The sequence below is a fragment of the Lynx canadensis genome, chromosome E2 (genome assembly GCF_007474595.2).
Source record: "Lynx canadensis isolate LIC74 chromosome E2, mLynCan4.pri.v2, whole genome shotgun sequence".
Classification (NCBI taxonomy): Eukaryota; Metazoa; Chordata; class Mammalia; order Carnivora; family Felidae; genus Lynx; species Lynx canadensis.
Genome location: NC_044317.1, coordinates 59,829,475 through 59,855,133, shown reverse-complemented (window position 1 = coordinate 59,855,133; position 25,659 = coordinate 59,829,475). Strand labels below are relative to the sequence as shown.

The window sequence follows — 25,659 nt, the reverse complement described above, 5'->3', positions numbered from 1 at the left end:
GGGGAGAACGTCACCTACCACGGACCTGTCGCAAAGGCTAAGAGTTGCTGTGTGTCAAACGCTGCAAACGATGACTGATACACGGGAACACACCACGTCTGCTTGCCGTCAGGACCATTATGGGTGCATCCTCGTGGTGACGGTCACGGCCGCATGACACACGCACACAGGCTCAGTAGGTAGGAATACCGACAAGGTGTGGAACGATGACCAGAGAGAAACATTCAACCTGGAGACAAGGACGTGGGGGAACTCTGTGATCACTGACAGTAAAATGCCTCGGGGGCGGGGGGTTAACTCACTCAGGGATCCCCTCACAGTGAGAAAGCAATGGCGACGCACGGATCCTGAGAAGCACAACCGTTTAACAGACGGAAGAAGACAAAGGGCCTCTGAAGAGGGGCAGGAAGTCACAGAAACCAGGAAAGTGCCTTCAAGTCAAAGAGGCGGGCAGCAGTAAAAGGCCCAATAACAGGCTGGGGGCGGGGGGAGGCGTGGGAGCACAAGAGGGAACTCTGTGAGACTCGCTTCAGTCAGGTGCCAGTGGTGGAGGCCAGACAGCGGACAGAACTGTTGCACAGGGTGTGTCTGGGCGAGAGGAGAGGGCGGAGCTCACCGGGCACGTGGCGCAGGAAGTGTGTGTGTCGGGGGGTGAGACTAGAGACTGGAACACAGGCATGGATTAAGAGGATAGAAAGGGATTAAGAGGGAGAAGTTAAAGACCAAGCGGTGAGGGTCTAAATTCGAACAGGTCCTAGACAAGCTGGGGATTGGGGGATGTGTCCAACCACGAAGAGCAAGAGTGACCCCTGGAGAGGAGGGACCCCTTCTCCTCTGGGGCTCTATCCAACAAGGCTTACAGAGCTGGGAAATTTTACACACGAATCTTGGAGACTATAACCCTGAATAATCTGCAGATCTTCAGTTTTAAGATCCATTTTTAGAAATATCTGTGGATAACAGGACTTCCATTTCTCTAGATACTTTAGGCTTTTTATTCCAATACCAAGATAAGCCACCAGAGTACCAGGACTTTGGACTACATAGTTTTGCCTGTTTTATTTCTAAGAGTCCTTCTTTGGTATTATAAACTAGGCAAGGAATTAGAAAACGTAAAAAAGGAGCCAGTAGAAATTAAACTGGAAAAACACAAAACAACCCCAAAACCCCAACACCACAAAAGCCAAAGCGATAACTCACTGAGTAAGCTCAACAGGAGATGAGATGAGAGACAAAACAATCAATGAGCTCAAAGATCAACAGAAATTGATAAATCTGAGTAACAGAGAGAATACAGACTAGATAAACAAAAAAATCTGAGGAACTCATTTAATTCGAGTCCCTGAATGAGGTGAGAAAGAGTAGGACTGAAAAACTATTTGAGAACACAATTACTGAATCCCCAGATTTGGCAAAAGACGTAGGTCTTTAAAATGTTAAACAAGGGGCGCCTGGGTGGCGCAGTCGGTTAAGCGTCCGACTTCAGCCAGGTCACGATCTCGCGGTCCGTGGGTTCGAGCCCCGCGTCAGGCTCTGGGCTGATGGCTCGGAGCCTGGAGCCTGTTTCCGATTCTGTGTCTCCCTCTCTCTCTGCCCCTCCCCCGTTCATGCTCTGTCTCTCTCTGTCCCAAAAATAAATAAACATTGAAAAAAAAAAAAAAAAAATTTAAAATGTTAAACAAATACCAAACAGGAAAACTCCAAAAATTCTGCGCCAGGACACATTGTAATCAAACTTACAAATACTATAGATAAAAACACCCTTCACGGAAAGGAAAAACTACAGACAGGGCAACAATGGGCTGAACGGCAGTAAGTAGGTTTCTCATCTGAAACCATGGAGGACACAAAGAGGTATATGTTTTTCTTGTACTAAAAGAACCGTAAACCTCAAATCTTTTATCCCATGAGAACATCCTTCAGGAATGAAGGGGACAGAGAAACACTTTTAGATGAAGGAAACCAAAATCATTTGTCAACAGCACACCTACCCCAGAAGAAAGACTACAGGAACTTTACCAAACAGAAGGCAAATGTTAACATAAGGTCTGGAACTTCAAGAAAGGAGAAAGAACAATGGAGATGGAATGAGTAAAAGTAGAGATAAACAGACCACTCTTTTCATGAGCTTTGTTTAAAAAAATGTTTGACAGCTGAGGCACAAATTACAACATCCAACATAGTGCTTGGTGTAAGAAGGGAAATACTTAATTAGATTTAAAATGGAAAATGCAAAGGAACCTAATGGAATTAAGGTTTCTATACATCAAAGTGCTTAAAATGCTGATAATATCAGACTGATAAGTTATGTATATACAATGCCTACAGTACAAAAATTAAGACAACACTCAAAACATAGGTATATCAAATGGAATTCTAAAAATTGTTGGGAGTAACCCACAGGAATGCAAACAACACAAAACAGAACAAGAAAATAACAAAAACAACCAGAAAACGAGAAACAATGTGAAGGGAACGCAGCAAAAAATAAAAAAATGGAACACTTAAGCCCTAACACACCAGTTAATTACTTTCAATTTAAGTGATGTGACTCTACCAATTAAAAGACAGAAAGTAGAAGGGATAAAAAAGCATGACCCAACTATGTGCTATTATAAGAAACTTCTTTCAAATGTAGTGACACAGATAAGGTTCAAAATAAAACTATGGAAAAATATAAACCATGCAAACATTAATCAAAACATGCAATAGGGAGGAACGCCTGGTGGGCTCAGTTGTCTGACTTCGGCTCAGGTCATGATCTCAAGGTTCGTGAGTTCCCTGTGTTGGCCTCTCCGCTGTCAGTGCAGAGCCTGCCTGGGATCCTCTGTCTTCTTTCTGCCCCTTCCCCACTCTCTCTTAAAAATAAACATTAAAAAAAAACATGCAGTAGGGACTATATTAATATTACTGAAGTATGCTTCAAAGTCAAGAAAATGAACATGGGCAAAAAGGGACATTAAATAATGAAAGGGTCAATAACCAAGATAACATATCAATACTAAATGTGAATGCACCAAACAAAAGAGCCTTAAAATACCTGAAGCAGAAAATAATAGAATTTAAAGATGAACAGACAATAATGCTTCAGGACTTCACCATCCTCTCTGTGCAACTGACAGAAACACTAAACAGAAGGTCAGTAAGGATACAGAAAATTTGAATACTACTACCAACCAAGAGGATTGTGCAGGCATTCACAGAAATTCCACCCAATGACAGAACACATTCTTTTCAAGTGGCCTTTTAGAACATTCAAGAAGACAGACTGGGTCATAAACACACAACAAATTTAAACAGGCCAAATGTGAAACAAACTAGAAATCCAATAACAAAAGATAAAGAAAATACTCTACTAGAAAACTAAACAATAATCCATGAACCCAGTAGTCTCTTAAGGAGCTGAAGAAACTGGAATTAAAATTAGCTGCGGTGGGGAATGCCTGGGCAGCTCGGTCAGTTAAGCATCCAACTCTTGATTTCAGCTCAGGTCATAATCTCATGGTTGGTGAGTTCAAGCCCCACATCGGGCTCTGCACTGACAGCAGAATTGGAATGCGCGCTCGCTCGCTCTCTCTCTCTCTCTCTCTCTCCCCCTCTCCTGGGCACACATATGCACGTTCTCTCTCCCTCACACAAAATAAATAAATAAACTAAAAAATAAACTAAAAAAAAAACACTTGTGGGATGAAGCTGTCACAATGCTATAAGGGAACTTTATAGTACTAAGTGCTTAAATCAGAAAAGAAATGAGGAGCAAAAGACAACCAAAGCAAGTAGAAGAAAGGATATAATAAAGATCAGAACAGATGTTAGTGAAATTATATAAACAATAGAAACAAATGAAATTAAGTGATGGTTCTTCAAAATGATCAATAAAACTGATAAATACCTAAGAAGATGGACAAAGACAGAGAGAGAGTGGACCTATTTCCAAAATCAGGTATCAAATGGGACAGAAGTATAGATCTTGCTGCCATTAAAATGGTAATAAGGAAATACTACAAGTCTACAAGTTAGAAAATTTAGATAAAACGGAACAATTCCTTGAAAATGCCAATCTTAAAACTATCCAATGTATCCAATATAAAAATTATTCTGAATTCAAGAAATTAGAGGAAAATTTCCTCAACAAAATATAATCAAATGGAATGTTTTAATACATAATACGTAAAAAAAAATTATACTCCACAACCAAGTGGGATTTATTCCAAGGATGCAAGACTGGTTCAATATTCAAAACTAATCAGTTAATACACAATATATCCATAAACTATAAAAGAAAAATCAGATAATCACATCAATTGATGGAGGCAAAGCATTTGGCAAAATCCAACGCTTACTCATAATTAAAAAAAAAAACCAACTCAGTAAATTAGGAATAGATGGAAATTTTCTAAACTTGATAAGAAAACTCCAAAAAGAACTTTTAACATTGTATTTGATGAAAAACTGAAAGTTTCCCGCCTCATTTGAGGAATCAGTCAAGGGCATCCTTTCTTATTACTCCTATCTGATATCACATTGGAAGTACACCTAGAGCAGTAAGAAAATAAAGTCATAGATAAACAGATGGGAAGGAAGAAATAAAACTCTATCTGCAGCTGATGTACCTTTGCAGAAAATCCTAAGGCTTCTACCCAGAGAAATGGCTAGAAATAATGTGAGTTCAGCAAGGGTGCAGGTTACCAAAATATCATCCCCCAAACCAATGATCATTCTGCATACTACTGAAGATCATATGGAAAATCAAAGTGTAAAAATCAACGCCATTTACACTCAAAAAACAAAACACCTACTTACAAATCTTAACAAAAATATACACAGCCTGTATTGAAAATTATAAAATGGTAATGAAATACCAAGAATTAAATAAGTGAAGTATCATAGCATGTACGATGTTCATGATGCTGCTTTTCAACAAACAGATCTACAAACCAATTCCTATAAAATGCAAACACGATTTTCTGCACCCTAAGATTTATATGAAAAGTCAGAGGAACTAGGAAAACTAAATCAATTTAAGTAATAGAGAGAAATCACTTTTACCTAATTTTGAGGTTTACTGTATAGCTACGGAAACTAAGTAAATAGATGGGATCAAGAAAAAGTCTGGGTGTTTGAGGTTTAAAACCAAATAAAAAAGTTTGTTTTCTAAAACTGTTAAGTCTTAACGTCTTAACTGGTGCAAGACAATGTGCCCATTCTTATGTGTGTATTTACCGCTTTGAATACCTGCCCTCTCATCTGTCTAACTCTCCTGCCACTGAACAGTAATGAATGTATATACAAGACACATAAAGGGTCAAGGCCCGTGGCCTCTGAAACACCCCCCCTGCCCCAAGTAAACAAAGGAATCCATGACAAAGTGCTTGACAAAGCTTGACAGAGAAGTCTCACAAACTTTTCATTTCATTTGCCCTTCTAATCTCCACCTTCTTTTTATAAAAATTCCTGAGATAACGCTGCAGTGTAAACTAAGAAAAAAGTAGCTGAACATTTTACTTCCTGCATAATCAACACCGGTCTCTCCCGGATGAACTCTCAGACGCACAGTAAGGCTCTGGGCCGGGTCAATCTCTAATTGCATCTCTACACGACTCCTGATGGCCTGGGATGGATGATTTTCTCACAGCGAAGATACCTGGGGGGTCTCTCTTTGGTATGTTCGATCAGATGCCATGGTAGATGTTTTCTCTGGCAAAAGGTTTTCCTCGGTGGTTACATTCAAGAAGTCTTTCCCCAGAAGGAGTTCTCGCAGGGTGACGGAGGACTGCCCGCTTGTGAAGGGTCTCCCCACTTCTGTTGCGCTGCCCCTGACGGGGTGTCTCCCAGTATGAATCCTCTGATGCTGAGTGAGGGAGGAGCTGCGACTGAAGGCCTTTCCACACTCGCTGCACTTATAGGGTTTCTCCCCGGTGTGGATGATGGCGTGCCTGATGAGGTTTGTGCTCCAGCAGAAGGATTTCCCACACTCCATGCACTCATAGGGCTTCTCTCCACTGTGAATCCGCTGGTGCCTCGTGAGCCCCGAGCGGCGGTTGAAGGCCTTCCCGCACTCAGAGCACTCGAAGGGCTTCTCCCCGGTGTGGATGCTGAAGTGTCGGATGAGGTCCTTCCTAGTGCTAAAGGCTTTCCCACATTCTTTGCACTCAAAAGGTTTTTCTCCAGTGTGGGCCCTTTTGTGCAAGATGAAAGTAGAGCAGTGGGTGAAGGCCCTTCCACACTCGGTGCACACGAAAGGCTTCTCCCCGGTGTGGATCCTCTGGTGCCTCTTGAGGTAGGACCTGTGGTTGAAGGCCTTCCCGCACTCCAGGCACTCGAAGGGCTTCTCCCCCGTGTGGATGACGTAGTGGTGAATGAGGGCCGCGCTCTCACAGAAGGCCTTCCCGCACTCGCTGCACTCGTAGGGCTTCTCCCCAGTGTGAGTCTGCTGGTGCCACATGAGGTAGGACCTGTGTTTGAAGACCTTGCCACACTCGAAGCATTCGTAGGGATTCTCGCCAGTGTGGATGATGTGATGTCGAAGGAAACCCGGCCTGTGTCGAAAGACCTGCCCACACTCTTTGCACACAAAAGATTTCTCACCAGTGTGTCTCCTCTTATGCAGGACAAAATTGGAGCGGTGGGTGAAGGCCTTTCCACACTCGTTGCACTTATAAGGCTTCTCCCCGCTGTGAATCCGCTGGTGCTGTGTAAGGTAGGACTTGCGGTTGAAGGCCTTCCCGCACTCCATGCATTCATAGGGCCTCTCCCCCGTGTGGATCATGTGGTGCTGGAGGAGGTGTGTGCTCTTAATGAAGGTTTTCCCGCACTCAGTGCATTCATAGGGCTTCACTCCAGAGTGAATCTTTTCATGTCCAGCAAGAAGGTGCTTCTTATTAAAAGTTTTCCCGCATTCATTGCACTTAAAGGCATTTTCCTCTTCTTGAATCATGGGATCTTTACCCGATCCACATGAGTCACGGTCACGGATGGCACCACCTAGGGGGACCAGGTCCTGTGCAATCCGCGAACACAGTCCATCAGCTGTCCCTAAACCACCATGTTCAGGGGTCATTTTCTCAGGGAGCTTCTCCCTCTGGGCTTCGAACCCTGGTCTCGAGTGTCCTTCCTGCATTTCTGACGGTCCACGCTGATCCTTGGTTTGGCCCAGCTGACAGTTCCCTGGGTCACCACGTCTTAGTTCCTGGAACGAGGCCCCCTTAGGCAGGGCTGGATCACAAGTGGTGGGTTCCATGGTCTTGGGTTTGTCCTTGTCACCTGAGAGAAACCCAAAACACAAAAAGCCCTGTGAATAATGACGACATGGGAAAAATAAAACGAGCGTTTCAGCGAAAGAAATGAAGATGAAAACAGGGCCCATCTCTGTTATGTTTTACTACCTCTGAATCTCAGGATTTTTACCCGTGGATCTTGGACTGTTGCCTTTTTGAAAGGGAGACCCAGGAGAAGCCAGGCGAGGGGACAGGAGGTCTGAGGGGAAATACTACCACAATCCCATTGTGCATGCGTCTGCAGTCTAATTATGGTGCTGTGTGCTTCAAGATACCTCTATGCGTGGACATCCCGCATGGGCACCTAGGAACGTATCCCTTAGTTTGGGACGGCAGGTAACTCATTACAGGCCTCCAGTTTGTACTAAAGAGATAACTCGAGGCAAGGTCCCGCCACATAAGAAAAACCTACCCTGAAATTAGAAAGTTGGGACTTTGAGCCACAAGATACCAGCTGGACCTCTGGAAAAGGAAAAAGAGCTAGAGACTGAGTCCCACGGAGAGTAACTCAATTGCGCGTATGTAATGAAGGCTCAATAAAAATAGAAATAGTGACGCTCTGGCCAATCTCCCAAGTTGGCCATATCTGTGCACGTTATTGTCATACACGGATGCCAGGAGGGAACAAGTCACTGAAGACATGGAAGTTTTGTGTCTGAACACCTCTGGCCCTGCTTGTAAGCTGTATCCTTAATCTGTAACAAACACTGAAGGCAGGGGCGCCTGGGTGGCTCAGTCGGTTAAGCTCCCGACTTTGGCTCAGGTCATGATCTCGAGGTTTGTGAGTTCAAGCCCCGCGTAGGGCTCTGTGCTGACAGCTCAGAGCCAGGAGCCTGCTTTGGATTCTGTCCCCCTCCCTTTCTGCCCCTCCCCTGCTCAAACTCTCTCTCACTCTCTCCCTCTCTCTCAAAAATAAACTTTAAAAAAAATTAAAAAAAACAAAACAAAACAGGCAACAACAGATATTGGCGAGCATGCGGAGAGAGAGGATCTCTTTTGCACTGCTGGTGGCAATGGCAAACTGGTGCAGCCACTCTGGAAAACAGTATGGAGGTTCCTCAAAAAACTAAAAATAGAACTATCCTATGACCCAGCAATTGCACTACTAGGCATTTATCCACAGGATACAGGTGTGCTGTTTCAAAGGGACACATGTAATCCCATGTTTGTAGCAGCACTATCAACAATAGCCAAAGTATGGAAAGAGCCCAAATGTCCATCGATGGATGAATGGATAAAGAAGATGTGGTGTATGTATATGTTATGTGTATATGTATATATGTACGTATATATATGTATATACATGTGTGTATATGTACACACACACACATACAGATACACACACATATATATAACGGAGTATTACATGGCAATCAAAAAGAATGAAATCTTGCCATGTGCAACTAGGTGGATGGAACTCGAGGGTATTATGCTAAGCAAAATTAGTCAGAGAAAGACAAATATCATATGACTTCACTCATATGAGGACTTTAAGAGACAAAACAGATGAACATAACGGAAGGGAAACAAAAATAATATAAAAACAGGGAGGGGGACAAAACAAAGGAGACTCTTAAATGTGGAGTATAAACAGAGGGTTGCTGGAGAGGTTGTGGGAGGGGGGATGGGCTAAATGGGTAAGAGGCATTAAGGAATCTACTCCTGAAATCATTGTTGCACTATATGCTAGCTTAGATGTAAATTAAAACAACAACAAAAACCTAAACAAACAAAAAAAACACTGAGGGCAGAGTAAGAACAGATTTCAGGAAGTTTCTTGTCTTTCTAACAATGTGTCAAATCTAAGGATAGTTGTGGGAAATCTCTGAACTCCCACTGGTTTCGGATGACCTGGGAAGACTTGGCATTCTCGGGAGTTCTGTGTTCTTAGCCTTGAGCTTGGCTGTGTTCAGAAAGACATCAAGAGAGTTTTCCAGTAGGAGGTGCCCACGATGGGGGTCCCACTGGCAGCACAGGAGTCGCCCCAGAGAGGAAGTACCGAGGGTACAGTAGCCTCATGGGACAGAATGTACAGGGGACCAAGAGTTTGAGGATGGTGTTGATGAGAACGCAGGGACAGAAAGGAGACAAGGGAACAGGATTCCCAAAGTTCTTGGGGTGGGGGGGAGCGGGCGGGAAGGGGACAGTGAAGACTCCCAGGACACGGCAGGAAGTGAGCAGGACTGGGCTGCACGTACTGAGTCTGGGGAAGAGACCAGCAAAATACACATGGATCTAGAGGAGAAAATGATAATACTCTACTTGAAGACATGAAGGAAGAGCTGGGTCAATGAAGAGTACGATGTGGGGGTCAGAAGAGTCAGAGGAAGGTGTGTTGAAAGGGACAGACTTCCAGTTCCAAGGTTAAGGGCTAGGAACGGGACGTACCACACGAGGGCCCTAGCTACTCCTGCCTGCCGTGACACAGAGCAGAGATGAGAGAGTAAATTGCAACAGTTCTCACCACAAGAAGAAACCTTTTTTCCTTTTTAATTTTCCTCCTTCCTTTACTTACACTGACATCAGGACCTGTTTCCACTAACTGAAAGAAATTCAAAGATTTTCACTCGTACGAAAACCACAAAAAGCAAAAATGGCGTTCAGTGTCTGTCGCATCGAGCCGTCACAGAGGCAGTGGGCCCCCTGGGTGGCAGAGGTGGCCCACCGAGCTGAGCTCCTTCACCAGAACAGTCCCTGACACTGAGCCGCCACAGCTCTGAACTGTGTCTGCGAGCACCTGTGCTTTCTCTCCACTTATTTTGGGCACCTGTCAGCAAGATGTGTCCTAGGGCATCAGGAAACCCTGGAGAGATGATTTTTAAGTATAGAAATAGTAAAAAAAAAAGAAAAAAAAATTCCATATAAATAAATGCCGTTTTGGCTAATGAAAAGTTTCACAGGAACACTCTACTTTCACATGGTGGGGAAACCCGTACGGTGATGTGGGTCCATTATTACTTGACAAAACCAGGGGAATAAAACTTAATCACATAAAACTGACAATTCTACCCAAATGAGTAAAAAAAAAATTTCAATACAATTCCCTATAAAGATGCCAACTGGGCCATCAAGGAACTTCACAGTCTGATGGTAGGACTTGTATGAAGGGTCAAACAGGCAACAATAAAGAGAAGGACACCTACCATCTCAGATGACAGTACTGCCACGGAATCACAGACTCACACACTGTGGTACCGGCACACGGAGAAGACAAACGAGCAATGGAAAAAGAAGAGACTTTGGGAAACACACGCAGGAAGCTTTGGCGGACGGCAGAGAGGGCAGAGAAGCTGGGGCGTTGAAGAAGGGGAAACACGGTAAACGGAGCCAGAAAGACAGGTGTTGCACTGGAAATGCAAAACTGTACTCGTATCTCCCATCAGACTCCAGTTCCACCTTGGATCGAAAGGTTAAATGCAAATGTCTCTCTCTCAAAATAAGCAACAAACATTAAAAACATTTTTTCAGGGGCGCCTGGGTGGCGCAGTCGGTTAAGCGTCCGACTTCGGCTCAGGTCATGATCTCGCGGTCCGTGAGTTCGAGCCCCGCATCGGGCTCTGTGCTGACCGCTCAGAGCCTGGAGCCTGTTTCAGATTCTGTGTCTCCCTCTCTCTGACCCTCCCCCGTTCGTGCTCTGTCTCTCTCTGTCTCAAAAATAAATAAACGTTAAAAAAAATTTTTTTTATAAAAACAAAAAAACAAAAAAAAATATCTTTAAATAAAAAAAAAGAACACAGTGGCAACTATCCAGTAAAAAACTTTAAAGTTTGCATAGCCTGGAATCCATCTACCTCACTCCAAGAAACATCAAAGACGCTGTAACCACATGCAGGAGGACCTTCGGGGCGGCTCCGGGCAGCGCCTGCCTGAGCAGTGAGTACGTGAGTGCACGGGGAGCGGATGGGGGCTACGTGACCCAGGAACTTACTGACCTTCTTTAACCATAAGGAGCTTGATATATATATTTTTTATGTTTATTTATTTTTGAGAAAGAGACAGAATATGTGTGTGAGCAGGGGAGGGGCAGAGAGAGAGAGAGGGAGACACAGAATCTGAAACAGGCTCCAGGCTCCGAGCTGTCAGCACAGAGCCTGATGCGGGGCTTGAACTCATGACCTGTGAGATCATGACCTGAACTGAAGTTGGATACTCAACTGACTGAGCCACCCAGGCGTATTGAGCATATTTTTATGCACCTTGAGCACATTTTTATGTTGAGTACAAAAAGGATGAAGCTACGCTACACAACAAACAAAACGAAGGAGGAAATAATTCCCCTGAAAAGGTGCTCTGGACTCCGGTTCAGGAAGCGGCCCCGGGGCCAAGGGCAAGACCCCCTCCTCTGGACGGAAGGCGCAGCTGCAGACTCGAGAGCCCGAGTGGGTGTGGAAGGGTCGAGGCTCAAGCGGGGGAGGAGGCGCAATGCACTGTCAACGCCGCGGTCGCAAGGGGACACGTCCGTGGCTGGGGAAGTGCTAGCCGTCTGGAACAGAGTCTGAGCACCTGGGGAAGCGCAGGCAGGACCTGGAGCCAAGCCGACCAGAGGCACCACACAGACGTGGAGAGCGGTGGGGAGGCCAGCGGCCCCCGCAGGGAAGATGATGGGAGTGAGCAGGGAGCATGGGGGCGGGGCTGATGGAGGTGGTGGCATAAGGAACCGAGTCGGGAGATGCACCGGGCGGGACACGGCTGCACAGGACCTGGGGACGCCGGCCACAGAGAGGCACTGAGGGCGGGGGGAGGCTTGAGCGGCTCTCTGAGGCCGTGTCCGGTCCCCAACCTGCCACCGAAACTTGGCAGGTGGACGGAGGGAGACATTACGGGTCCCTGGCCGGGCACGCGGACTCTGGGTCAAAGGGTTCCCCGGCTTCCGAACCACCAGAGAGGCCAGAACGAGAAGCTTCCCGGGGAACCAGGGCCCGCGGTCCCCGCCTGGTCTCCAGCCTGCAGGGTCTCCCGCGCGCCCACATCCTGGCTCCTACCTGGATAGGTGTTCTGGGAGAGGCCTCTCTTCGCCGTCCACGGCTCCTGCCCGCGCTCCAGCTGGCAGATGAGCTCCGGTCTGGGGACGGGACACCCTGGTCACGGAGAAAGAAAGAAGGCACTGGGATTTTTGGGAAAACAAATTAAACCTCTCAATCTAGTGTGGGACTTCCGGATACGGATATGACTTCAGAACAAAGCTGCTCCCATCCACACAAACAGTGACTTGTCACCTGGAAACTGGCACAAACACCACTGCTGGGATCCAAAGACTTGAGACAGTAGTGCTGGCTGTGTAGACAGCACCTGTTTCCTTTGACTTCCAGCTCACAGAATCCCAGGGAAGAGGATCCCCTCCTTCCAGAGAGTGTTTTCTCGTTATTCCGAGCAAGTGAGTCTCACCCACGTGTACATCCACACCTCCCGGCACGTCCGCCTCACATCCAACGAACGCAAACCTTTGTAGGCGAGGCCTGGGTATTGGGAGATTTAAAAACCTTCCCAGCGGATTCTGGCATCAAAGGAAGGTCGAAAAACCACTCTCTACCAACCTGCAAGTGGCTATGCCCCATCACCAATCGTTAGAGGTACATAAGTACACAACCTGGTAGGAGCCAGGACGGCTGAGTGGGTGGCATCCTGGGACTTTTATGAGGGAACCTGCCTCAAAGCCCTAGACCAGAGAGGGGGTAAAGAAACACACAGGTGGGCTGTCACTCGCCAAGCGGGGAGCTGGGATCACCTCTGAACTTACGAGACGAGAGAATGAACGTCCCTCAGGGTGAAGACTGAGCTGGTCTGTCATGTAGCTACTCACAGACGCAGGGAAAAGACACAGGACTGCAGAGAAGTCAATGGCAGAGGTACCAGGACCCACGGAAGGCTGTGCTGACAGATACAGAGCCACAGCCGGAGAGTATCAGTTGTCACTACGCAAACCTCACTTGCATCTGCTGCAGGCTCAGCTCGGGTGTCAAAACGGGAGTAAGACTTCCCTTCAGCTCTCAGGAGCCATGCCTCCTGTGACCCCAGGGCCTTTGCATGTGTTGGCCCTACTACCTAGCAGGCTGTTCTCTTCCCACCTTGTGCCTCTAGAGAACTCTAACTCTTCCGGTCTCGGCTCCCATGTTACTTCCCGACAGGACTTTGCTGAAGCATGGCTTCATTAATCTGCCATGTTGTTGTGGAGTTTCTCATCCTAACAATAAATGAAAAACTAGCATTTATAGGGTATAACCATATCCCAGGGACTGCGGCAAGCAATTCAAATACGTTATGGTTTTTGTTTTTTTTTAATTTTTTTTTTAATGTTTATTTATTTTTGAGACAGAGAGAGACAGAGCATGAGCAGGGAAGGGGCAGAGAGAGAGAGGGAGACTCAGAATCTGAAGAAGGCTCCAGGCTCTGAGCTGTCAGCACAGAGCCCGACACGGGGCTTGAACTCATCAACCGCGAGATCATGACCTGAGCCGAAGTCGGCCGCTCAACAGACTGAGCCACCCAGGTGCCCCTCAAATACGTTATGTTTAAAGTGGAAATACATTTATGGGATAATTTAAAGAACTGACATATTTAAAACACTGACTCTCTCCATTCAAAACAAAGTTTGCATCTTTACTGATCTGAGTTTTTTTTTTAGATCCTAAGCAAAATCCTTCTGTAGTTTACAGATGTGATAACCTAGGTCTGCAAGGGCTAATTCCCTAGTTGCCCCTGTATCGGCAAAAACCCATCTCATCCATCTGTTTTTCCATGGTCAAGTCTCTGGGTGGGTGCCCCAGGGACAACTAGGGTAAGTGGCTGTCATGCAAGGCCAAGGTCCCCCCAGACTACCGCGCTGGGGTGCAGGTATGCCCAGTGAGCCAGCAACACTCAGTGCTGGGCTGCTCAGCTATGTTCCCCGAGGGACTGATCGCACAGGCTCGCCCTTTTCAAGGCGCATCTGGTGGAGTCCCAGCACTGGTCCCCTGTGTGATACGAGGGATCTACTGGCCACACAGCGCGGGGCGCCCTCCTCAGATGATGTGGCACAAGAGGCTTCAACTGCTTCGAGGGCAAATCCTGCCATTGTTGCCAGCCTTACTGTTGTAGTCCGTCCCCCAACCCAGCAGGGATGGGACACCCCATTCTTGGAGACCCATGGTTCAATGTATAAGGGAGGAAAAAAAGCGTATGGGGTATCTTGTTCCTGCGAGGACACCTCAGGACGCATCTCCCCTTACGCCAGGATTGCGCAACCAATGTCAGGGCACCGGCCAGTGCATCCGGGCTCCCCCGACCGCAGCTGCCCAGCAGCATGCCAGAGTCTCCTCATTAAAATCACACTGACCCAATCAGAATGCCGATGCCGCCACCATGCTGCCCTAGACGTAAGCCCCGGCCCTCTGCGGCTGTCAGGGCACCCTACAGATGGGACTGCCACTCAACAGGGGCCACCTGGGACTGCCGGGAGCTCATCAGGTAAATACCCAAAGAAAAGGAAAATGACCAGGGACAGAGAGGTGACAACAAACAATTATGCTGGGGACCAGGGCCACCCTAGGGAGGCTGCTGCCCAGAGACCCCATGCCCTCCCCACGCCTCTCACCAGCAGGAGACAAATTCAATATGGGGCTGCAGGCAGCTAAAAGCCCAAGAAAATGAAGCGGGAGTAGGAGGGGTGCTTTAAAACTTATGTACCAAGCGAATACCAGGTTTAGAAAACAACACTCGTCCTAAACTACTGACTGATTTAAAACCAGTAACAAAAAGAAACCCCTAGATACACAGGAAGAAAATAAAAAATAACTAAATGCTCAGTATACAACTAAAACACTGCCTACAGTTTGGTGCGATTAGAAATGCAAAATTTATATGCTAAAAGTTAAGATAACAAATTATAATAATAACGTATAGCATAATTATTCTGTATAGTAATTCTGTAGAGCATAACAAAATTTATATTCCAAAAAAATTATATTACCAAAACAAAACCGGGCACTGATTGGTTTTTCTGACTCTACAATATAGGTTCTGAATTAACTTCAGGATTTGCTAAAACGCACCAATTGACAAAACTTCTTAAATTTAACCAATACTGGGGCTCAAATCCTAGTTATACCTGGAGATTCTTCTAAATTTAAACACAGCGCTGCCCAAACTTCAGTAGCTAATACAGGGGAAGAACAGGTATGTCTCACTTTAACTGCAGATTTGCCTACAACTCCCTGCGTCCCAGTGCCCACTGTCCTAAATTATGCCCTATGGGCACGGGTGCCCTGACACATCACAGAATTAAAACACATTTTTGGCGCTTACAAACTGGCTTGGTAAAATGGGGCCCGCAGACCCCAATTAAAATAGTTAATACAGCCCAATGGAAGCTGAAAAGGAGCCTCTCATCACATAAAAGCTGATCAATAAAGGAATGACCGTCCCACTGTTGCTCCACCTGACAGCCCAGTTGTGTCTGTGCTTGAACCCGGGACAAATGAAGGGCACCTCGTGGGGGTGACTACAATCTTAATACTCTGGTCCACCACTGAGGGTCCCTGCTAGGAATGCAGCGTGTCCTCCCCTCAATGTCATTATGCCCCAATTGCCAATGTGATCGTATCTGGAATTCCAGATAGGATCTTTAAGGAGGGAATTAAGGTTAAATGAGGTCAGGGGATGGGCCCCAATCTGGCAGGACTGGTGTCCTTTAAAGAAGAGGAAGAGGGGCGCCTGGGTGGCGCAGTCGGTTAAGCGTCCGACTTCAGCCAGGTCACGATCTCGCGGTCCGGGAGTTCGAGCCCCGCGTCGGGCTCTGGGCTGATGGCTCGGAGCCTGGAGCCTGTTTCCGATTCTGTGTCTCCCTCTCTCTCTGCCCCTCCCCCGTTCGTGCTCTGTCTCTGTCCCAAAAATAAATAAACGTTGAAAAAAAAAAAAGAAAAAAAAAAAAAAAAGAAGAGGAAGAGACAGCCTTTCTGAGCCCGAGGAAAGGACGCATGAGGACACAGCATGAAGTGGCAGCTGGGAAGAGACTGCCATCAGACACCTCTCTGCCGGCACCTCAGGTCTGGAACGTCCAGCCTCCAGAATGATGCGGAAATAAAGCTGTTGCTTCAGCCACACAGTGTGGCAGCCAGAGCAGACTCACACGATCCGCACACCCAACATCCAACAGAAATCAAGGACATCATTCAATCCACACCCCGCTGATTCTGGGCCGAGAGCTCCGGCTAACCGTGCTGCCCGGAGCCTGCTTCGCCCCTTCTCTGCCAGCCTGCCTTTCCCCCGCAGGGAAACCCTTCTTCTCTCCTGGGCTGCGGGGAGGGTGGCTCAACAACTCTGACCCGCACCCATCTCTGCAGACGAGATTTTAAGTGCCCCCACTTTCTCCAGGAGCACACGTGTGACGGTACATCGAGGACGACCTTGACCACGGAAGGTCATCTGACACACTCGGTTATGGATACATAAACACAACCCAACATCTTTTAGTCCCTTTGTGGGATTAGTTATATTATAGTTTACTTATGTAACTATAAAGAGAGAGAGCACACACACACGTGCACGCAAGCACAGGTAAGTGGGAGAGGGGTAGAGAGAAAATCCCAAGCAGGTTCTGAGCTGTCAGCTCGGAGCCCAATGTGGTGCTCAAACCCACACAAACTGTGAGATCATGACCTGAGCTGAAATCAAGAGTCTGACACCCAAACGACTGAGCCACCCAGGCGCCCCTGGGGGATTAGTTTTAGATAATAACACTACTTAGCATTATCTGGGGTCTGGTTACTACATTCTTCATTTACACATTTTATTTAACCTCACCGGTGTTGACAGTTACAGGTCAGCCCACCTTAAATGAGGCTTCCTCCAACCAAGACTCCAAGAACTGTTCACAATACTGTTAACAGACGCTCCGGTGGGTGCCCTCAGAGACCCCTTCACCACAGAGGCTTTGGACAACCTCTTTCTCCTCAAGCCTCCTGGAGTCTCTGAATGACCAACGATGGCCACAAGGGCTTCTGATGAGACAAACCATCCCCAGTTCCAACCTTGAGCAATACACTGTTAAAACCACAGTGACTGACCACACACTAGGCCCTCCTGAAAACAGCCGCTCTCACAGACAGGAGCCTGCAACCTCCACGCCCAGCTGCCCACCGTGCCCTGGGTCACAGAAACAGCATGGCACAAGCTTGGCACCGCCACCGACGACTCCCTGAGACAGGCTGGAGAACAGCCTGGGCCCCGTGGCATCCTCCCCTTGTGGGGCGGCTTCTCCTGTCTGCAGTTCCCAGCCACATGCTCTGCTGCTGGAGGAAGTCACCTGTCCCCAGGCCCCCAGAAAACCACTGGGAGTAACAGAGGGAATAGTTAGGGGAGTTTGGGGATTGTAAAAGAGAGACTGCTTTCCATCACACCCGAGGGGGCTCAGTGGAGTGTTGCTGCTTTCTAGCCCTTAGCCAGAACGTTCTAAATAAAAACGGGACCTAAGAAACATCGCTTGGCCAAACTTCAGGGGGTTATTTTCACACCAGATGCCCTGATCAACAAACGGTCCCATCTCCACATTCATTATAAACTGCTGGGCCACTGCCCAAAAATGGACTCCTTCAGGGGAAAGAACTTCAAGACCCTCCCATCTCACAGACACCCCCAAAATAAGTCAAAACCACGCATCTCTACACATACAAGGGCCACGATACAAGGCATGGCCAGGCATTCCTCGTTCCCTTCAGAGCTGCAGGCGATACTAGTAATGGACACACACCTCACTTCTCCAATTACACAATGCTGGGCTCTGGGAAGAGAGAGACATTCAAGAGCTTTCGCAGCCCAAACATGCCCAAAATTGCTGGCTTAAGTAGAAGACATAACTATCACTTTGAATAACTCCTTTTCAAATCCCAGTGTGACAAATAAACCCGAGTGGGCCCCTAGCTTGCCTTACAAAAGGCCTCTTGGCCTAACACCCCACACTAACACCACTGTTTCAACCAAATGCGGCAAACACAGGAGGCGCCCATCAACTTGAGCGGGCATTCACTCGCAAAGGACACCCCAGTCCCACACGTGGACAACACCAACCCAGACCAACACTCCAACGATGACAACTCCACGCCAACACTAAAACCTTCACCCCAGCATGTGTCCAGACTGCCTCTCCTAAGACCGAAATTAGACACAGAACCTTTTTGCTTTCTTCTATTAGGAATTCTATTATGTTCTTGAGGTGACTTTTTGGAACACTCCTAAGGAGGGGCCAGGGGAACCAAACACATGCTTACAGCACTGGAATGTTCAGTTCCATCCCCCAACCTCTGGGCAGGCAACAGGGGCTGGAGATGGAGTTCAAACACCAATGGCCAGTGATTTCCTCCATGATGCCGATGTCATGAAGCTTTCATCAGCAGCCCTAACTAACGTGGTTCAGTGAGTTTCCAGGCTGGTGAACACATCGAGGTGCAGGAAGGGTGGCAAGCCTAGACAGGGGGCATGGGAGCTCAGTGGCCTGTCCTACACACCTCGTCCTCTGCGTCTCTTCCATTTGGCTGTTCCTGAATTTGATCCTTTACAATAACTGGGTAATATTAAGTAGCCACCCCAGCAAATTATCAAACCTGAGGAGGGGGTCATACCTGATTTATAGCCAAGTGATCCAGACAGGTGACCACCTGGACTTGTGACTGGCATCTGAAGTGGATGTGTGGGAGGGGGAGGGGCTGTCCTAAGAGACTGAGCCCGTTTTAACCTGCGGGATCTGTGCGAACTCCAGTTAGTGTGTGGCAGAATTGCGTGGGGTCGAAAACAAGATTTTCATGTCAGAAGTGTTACTGAGTAGAGGAAAAACAGATTCTTTTCGTTTACACACAACTAGCACACACATGGGCGAGTATGTACAGACGTGCACAGGTGTGTACATATGAATGTAAATGCACACATACAAACATGTAAAATACATGACAGCATTAAGCTCTCTACATCGTCTGTCACTAAGTCACCTCTACGAATGCAAATCTTGCAGGTGCAAATTCATACGGGGGGGGGGGGGGAATGCTGTGACAATTTACATGAGTGGAACATGAATAAGCCTGAACAGTCCCGCACAGTCAGTGCTCAGGGGATCTGTGATTGTTAACTGCTTTTGAACTTTTGAACATGACCCATTTTTTTAAATTTTTTTTTTAATGTTTTATTTATTTTTGAGACAGAGAGAGACAGAGCATGACCAGGGGAGGGGCAGAGAGAGAGGGAGACACAGAATCCGAAGCAGGCTCTGGGCTCTGAGATATCAGCACAGAGCCCGACGCGGGACTCGAACTCACAGACCGCGAGATCATGACCTGAGCCGAAGTCGGACGCTCAACCGACTGAGCCACCCAGGCGCCCCAGACATGACCCATTTTGAATTTTTCTTATTTTCTTCAAAGAAAGAATCCTGCATCATTCTGGTAAATGAGAAACCTAGAGTCTACCCTTGGTGGAAGATCACCACAAAAACTCAGCAATGCCATCAAAATGCTGTTAAGTCCCAGTAAGCTCATGCTGCCTATTCATAGCTGTGGGCTCAAGGCTCCTTCTGTTATAAAGGGAAAAGTGCCAACAACTGGAGGGTGGGGGTAGTAAAGAAGATGTATTAAGGTTCAGCACTAGGGGCACCTGGGTGGCTCAGTGGGTCAAGCATCCGACTCTTGGTTTCAGCTCAAGCCATCATCCTGGGGTTCGTGGGGTTGAGCCCAGGATGGGCTCTGTGCTGACAGTGGGAAGCCTGCTTGGGATTCTCTCTCCCTCTTTCTTTGCCCCTCCCCTGCTTGTATTCTCTCTCTCTCCTCCTCTATTTCTACCCCCCTCTCTCAAGATAAATGAGTAAACACTTGAAAAAAAAAAAGATTCAGCACTAAATCCAGCTTGCCATCAAAAGCAATCAGAGGCAGGAAAAGAGAAGAAATAACGCAATCATCATATCAGGGTGTCTCTCAATGCCAGTTCATGTTCCTACACTCTCTGAAATAAGGTTTCTCAACCTGACATAATTATGTGGGTTACGGGCATGATTATTTAGGTCAAGACACTTCTTTGCAGGGAAGACAGGGAGGAAACTGTCCTGTGCGTTCCAAGAATGTTTGGCAGCACTCCAGGTCTCCACCCACCAGGTGCCTGTCTCAGCCCCATCCCAGGGCGACAACCAAAATGTCTACAAACACTGCCCAGTGTCCCTCAGGGACGACATCGTCCCTGCTTGAGACCGCTAACCTAGAAGGCCATAACCGGGATGATGAGAGAAAGCGACAGGGATGGGGGAGGGCCCTGCATAAGATCTGGTGGTCAGGACACTGCTGGCGAGGAGGCGGGGACCGCGCACAGAAGGGTCACCGTCTGAGAGGCTGAAATGTCCACGAACACTCACCAGGCAGACACAACAGCAAGTTGAGGCCCGAGCCAGGTGTGTGCGCAGGAAACCACCAGACGCCCCGCACAGCCAGAGCAGGGGGAGCTCAGGGAGAGCACGGAAGGGGAGAGAAGAGCTCAGCAGGGCCAAAATGCACTTTCTATTTGTAAACGTTTTGTTACAAAATATTTAATCTATCAAACTTCTCTAATTTTGTTTTTGCCTCTTCTCACTGAGACCTAACTCCAGTTCTCCAAAAATCGGCACGTCTTCCCCAAGCTCTGGGGTCTCAGATCGAATGGCCTCGTGGTGACTAACCTCAAGCAGAGAAACATCTAAGCTGGCGTTTCTCAACTGGGCACCCTGGATTCTGCAGGCGGGATAATTCTTGTTGAGGGGCTCGTCGTGTCCATCGAAGGAGGTCTCCAGCATCTCCGGCCTCTAACCACCAGATGCCAGTTCCACCCACACCCAAGGCGCGACAACCCAGAGTGCCCGCAGACGTTGCCAAATGGCTCCTGGGGGCAAAACTGCCACCCGCCGAGAAGCACTACTCTAACCGCCTCTCTCGTCCCGGCAGACGATCCCGGCCCTGGAAACAAGTGACAACCACGAGGGCACGTGAGCACAGAGAAGCCCCGTCACTGGGATCACCTCGTTTACAACAATACCTGTCGGTGCTGAAGGCAAAGGCCTCCGGGGGGCCTGACTCCCTCCCTTCCCGGAGAACTTCCCATCACTCCCTGCCCTGCTGGCCCTGCTGAGGACACTTGAGCCAACCAGGCTCAGCCCGTCAGCTCCCCCTCTGGAATGTGAAATGAGGACCTCAGATGGAGACCAGTCTGTCCCGGGCACTGGGGCGAGAGGTCCAGAGGAGCTCGGGCTCAGGTGGCCATTTCTGCCTCAAGGACAGCCCACACAGCCCCGCAGCAGAGTAAGGAAGAGAAACAACAGAAACAGGCAAAGACGCAGAGGTGCGGAATCTGGGGGCCACGCCTGGAGACAGAAGGTCCTCTGACAACGAGGTGGCAGGTCCCCCCCCCCCAGAGTGGAGTGGGGAGCACTTACCCAGAGACACCAGAAGTCCACAGTTTTCCAGCATCACCTCCTGGTACAGGGTCTTCTGGGCCGGGTCCAGCTGCCCCCACTCCTCCCGGGTAAAAGTCACAGCCACATCGTCGAAGGTCACAGATACCTGGATGTCAAACAGAGGTAGCAGCGTGTTGGTGTTGGACGGGATCGGGCCTCATCCCTACATCCCTGATAAAGGTACAGAGTGATCAAGGCTCGAATCGCCAAGAACCTCGTGAGCGCCAAGCTCCGTGCCGGGCTCAAGGTGAGGGCGGACACAGCAGTGTAAGGGAGAAGCCTCCTCCACGGGAGCCACCGGAAGGCCACACAAGACAATGGAAGTGACGGGTGGACTGGGAGATGCAGACACCATGGGCCCCAGGACGTCAGAGGAATGAGTGAATAATGACAATAACAGCATTGGTGACAACGGCAGTACCTGAGCCTCCCTGGTCCTGCTCGCTGCCTGCCCCATGCTGAGGGGCACATCCTGGTTAAAGCGACTACAAGTCCCCAGTCCGTAAGTCAGTCTCCTGTGGCTGGAATCCAAACTCTTGAAAGCCGACACTTGCCAGCTGTGTTAACCTTGAAGACATCACTTCATTTCTCTGAGCGTCTGTTTCTGGATCAATACAATAATAGTTCCCGCTTCACTGGTCACAGCCGTGAGATTTACATGGAAATGACTCAGCTCAGCTTCTTTGGGTTCTCGTTTCTCCCACAGCCCCCCCTTCCCGGGCGGGGGCGGGGGGAACATCTCATCACCTCCAACCAGTCCCGGAAAGGCTAAGGGAGTTCCCCAAATTCACCCGAAGCCTTGCCTCTCACAAACCAGAGGCAACAGCAGGTTAACCGCTGCTTACTCTTGTACCGGGAGGAAAAGAGGGCATCGGGAATTCCTCCGTAATCACAGTGATTACAATGGACTGACATTGGGAAGCATGTGCCCCAACTTTTGTCCTTAAATACATTTCCACCAATCCTGAAACTATTCTCGTGAACGTGGGCAGAGGAGCAGAGCCCTCAGCACTGACCTCACAAGAACGGCACCTGGAGGGTTGGCGCCTCCCTGGGTAACCGGCAGGGACCGGACCTGCGCCGCCCGCTCCCCACCTCACTCCCGGGGAGATTCCACCAGGAAGCATGAGCCTCCTTCTTCCTGAGCTCTGACAGCACTTGCCCCGAGGCCAGGACACTTCGGGACCAGGGAGCACAAATGGCTACGGAGAACACGGGCTTTGGCCACGGGAAGAAGAGCCTCTGACTGGCCGCCAAGTCGGTGCTGGCGGAGGAGGGGTGGAGCATCCCGCCCCCCGCCCCAGCAGCTGGGACCACCGCAACCTCACTAGCCCCTCCCGGGCCCCCTGAACTTGTCTCTGCCCGGAAAGCGGGCCCCCTCCGCCCGACGCCCAAGGTCACCTGTTAGAAGAGGGCAGGTGGGGCAGCGTGGGTCCTCCCAGGTCCCGTTGGGGGCGGGATTTACCCTAAGGCTGACGGGAGTCCCAGGCGGAAGCATCATTCGTTCTTTCCACCACTTACTGGCGAGCCCGAGACCAAGCACTCCGCGGAACCGGGGGTCAGTTAAGCCGCAAGCCAGCCCCACCCTCCACACCCCGCGAGTGCGGAGATCGGTCCAGCGGACGTCGGGGCTCCCGGCCCACTGGGGGCCCGTCTCCGCCCTCGCACAGACGCAGCAACTCCGACGCCAACGTCCACTGACCTGGGTCGGGCCGGTCGGCGGCGCCGCCATCGTGGGCCCCGCGGGTCGAGCAAGGCGAAAAGAGGCGAGCGCCCGGGCGGCCTCGGCGTAAAAGACACCACGACTCGGGGCGCCGCCCTCGGCGACCGAGGGGATGAGGGCGGCCGAGAGGCCGCGCGGCCCGGCGAGCGGCCAGGGGGCACACCCGCTGCAGGGAGTCGCGGCCCCTGCGAAGCGCGAAGGTGAAGCCTGGCCTCCTTCCCTGTTTGGTCCCCACGAAAGGCCTAAGGAGCGGCGCTGGCACAGCCCGCGGCGGGTCAAGGCCGTCCCAGGGCAAACGGCGGAGGCAAATGGCGGCGGCAGTGAAAACCCCGGAAGCCCCGCCCACGTACGTGAGCCGCAGGAAGCGCCCCTGTTCTTGGCAGGCATTGGCCTCAGATGCCTGCTGGGTAATGTGGTTTCCCTCCTCTGAATCCAACCGGGCAGGATGGACTTAACCAGGCGTCTTCCTCCGAGGGGAAGGAGCACAAGCAAGCGAGCAACCGATCTGCCCTTTTAAGTGGCCACAACTCGGAGGACCAAGGGACAGGGGTGAAGCCTCCATTCTGTGCCTGGGAAGTTGAGGCTCCGGAGACGTTTGTCAGGGTGGAGGCATATGAAAAGGCGAAGAACTGGCCTTCTGCCCCAGCTGGCCTGGTGACTTCCTTTTTTCGGTACCACCTTCCTCGATCATCTTCTAGGGGAAAAGACCAAAAAGTAGCTTAAAAATCCTCCCAAGGAGGGGGCGCCTGATCAGCTCAGTTGGTTAACCATCTGACTCTTGATGTAGGCTCAGGTGATGATTTCACACTCTGCCGACAGTGTAGAGCCTGCTTAGGATTTTCCCTTGCTCTTTGCCCAGTCCCCACTCGTGCTGTCTCAAAAAAAAAGAAAAAACAACCACCACAAAACCTCCCAAGGAGGACACTGAAAGTCCCCTTTCACAAGTTGCACACTCTCCAGGGACTTATTTAGCCTAGGGCCTTTTTCATAAGATGAATGAACTTCTGAGTCGTGTAGTTGGCCCAGATTACGAAGAATGGATTTGGCATCCTGTGAGGTGGAGAGGAGCAGACACAGGAGGCTTAGAGGGAAACTTAGGACTCCAGTTTCCAGCATGGTCAATTTGAAATGTCCATGAGACCACGAGGCATGTGTTACATAGGCAGTTCAATGACAACATTGGAAAAGAGTTCAGCTTTGATAAAGGAAATTTTCAGCTTTTCATGTTTGTGGGCCTTGCTCTTGGGCTCCTGGGGAAATTATACTTTAACATTTACCAAGGTCAAAATGGCTTGGCATGGGCTCTGTTTCTGCCCCAAGCACATGTTGTACATCTGCTTCACTGAAAATAAAAATAACAGGGGCACCTGGGTGGCTCAATCGGTTAAGCATCTGACTCTTGATTTCAGCTCAGGTCAAGATCTCATGGTTCCTGGGTTTGAGTCCCACATCCAGCTCTGCACTAACAGTGCAGAGTCTGCTTGGGAATTCTCTCTCCCTCCCTCTCTCTCTCTGCCCCTTGCCCACTCGTGTCCTCTCTCTCTCTCTCTCTCAAGATAAGTAAATAAACTTGAAAAGAAAGAGAACCAGAATGTAGCATTCCAAACATAAATATAAGAAAAAGAAAAAAACCTCCCTGGTTCCCCTAAGATTAGTCATATGTATTTACACACACTAAAAACGTAAGACAAAGTCTGAATTTTTGGAATGTCCTGGGTCATAATGTTAATTAATAAAGAGTTACAATTCAGTGTGTGTGTGTGTGTGTGTGTGTGTAGCAGTGTCCCAACCGTTCCTTCCCCAGAGCACCCTCTTCTTTGCTTTGTGAAGACTGTGTATCCTAAGTAGCTGTCTTAACATGAGCTCAAATAAAACCCTCTTCCTTTCTCTTTAAAATTTTAAAAAAGGTTTGTTCATTTTTGTGGACACTCCCATGTATTTGAGAGTTGTTAGCTTACACTGCTATTCCAAGTCATGACACTAGGTAAGACCAACAGAGGAATGAGTGTAGATTGGAGAAGAGAATGGACAGAGCATGAACCCTGGGCCAACCTGACTTTAAGTTGTTGATGTCAAGAAACCAACAAACTCACATTAGGGGTTCTAATGTCCACCTAGAGGTACGTTAAGCAATCTAGATTTGAGGATGGGTACAGATTCAGAACTGGAATCAGAGAGTATAGAAATGCCCTTCAGATTTAATATTTCTAAGATGAGACAAAAGCATA

The 25,659-nt window shown here is 48.8% G+C and overlaps 3 protein-coding genes across 4 annotated transcripts in view; 1 reads left to right on the top strand and 2 right to left on the bottom strand.

The window, feature by feature from the left end:
- LOC115503495 (zinc finger protein 805) overlaps window positions 1-23,463 on the bottom strand; it is a 60,362-nt gene extending 36,899 nt beyond the window's left edge. Inside the window, exon 1 of the mRNA XM_030299742.1 lies at window positions 23,411-23,463. Within this exon, the coding sequence (XP_030155602.1) occupies window positions 23,411-23,440 (30 nt within the window). The 5' untranslated portion in view covers window positions 23,441-23,463. The remainder of the gene's footprint in view (window positions 1-23,410) is intronic.
- LOC115503494 (zinc finger protein 264-like) lies at window positions 4,138-23,499 on the bottom strand. 2 transcript variants are annotated; one of them, XM_030299738.1, is made up of 5 exons: window positions 23,411-23,499; window positions 22,130-22,312; window positions 21,688-21,814; window positions 12,260-12,355; window positions 4,138-7,263 (listed from the first exon to the last, which is right to left on the bottom strand). In XM_030299738.1, exons 2-5 carry the CDS (start codon window positions 22,163-22,165, stop codon window positions 5,630-5,632), a joined length of 1,893 nt encoding a protein of 630 aa, XP_030155598.1. In that variant the 5' UTR covers window positions 22,166-22,312; window positions 23,411-23,499; the 3' UTR covers window positions 4,138-5,629. The 2 variants fall into 2 exon arrangements, with proteins under 2 accessions (XP_030155598.1, XP_030155599.1); XM_030299739.1 differs by lacking the exon at window positions 22,130-22,312 and having other exon boundaries at window positions 23,411-23,488.
- Window positions 23,500-23,543: 44 nt separating this feature from the next.
- Window positions 23,544-25,659, top strand: part of LOC115502220 (double homeobox protein A) — a 29,595-nt gene continuing 27,479 nt past the window's right edge. Inside the window, exon 1 of the mRNA XM_030297394.1 lies at window positions 23,544-23,838. Coding sequence (XP_030153254.1) covers window positions 23,544-23,838 — 295 coding nt within the window. The remainder of the gene's footprint in view (window positions 23,839-25,659) is intronic.

Bases quoted from the DNA above. Each gene is read 5' to 3' on its own strand.
- LOC115503494 (XM_030299738.1), bottom strand. From the start codon at position 22,165: ATGGGGCAGGCAGCGAGCAGGACCAGGGAGGCTCAG. The intron at 21,815-22,129 runs GTACTGCCGTTG...TTTGACATCCAG, and splicing joins GCAGGACCAGGGAGGCTCAG to GTATCTGTGACCTTCGACGA. The intron at 12,356-21,687 runs GTAAGTGCTCCC...CTCCGTGACCAG, and splicing joins TGGACTTCTGGTGTCTCTGG to GGTGTCCCGTCCCCAGACCG.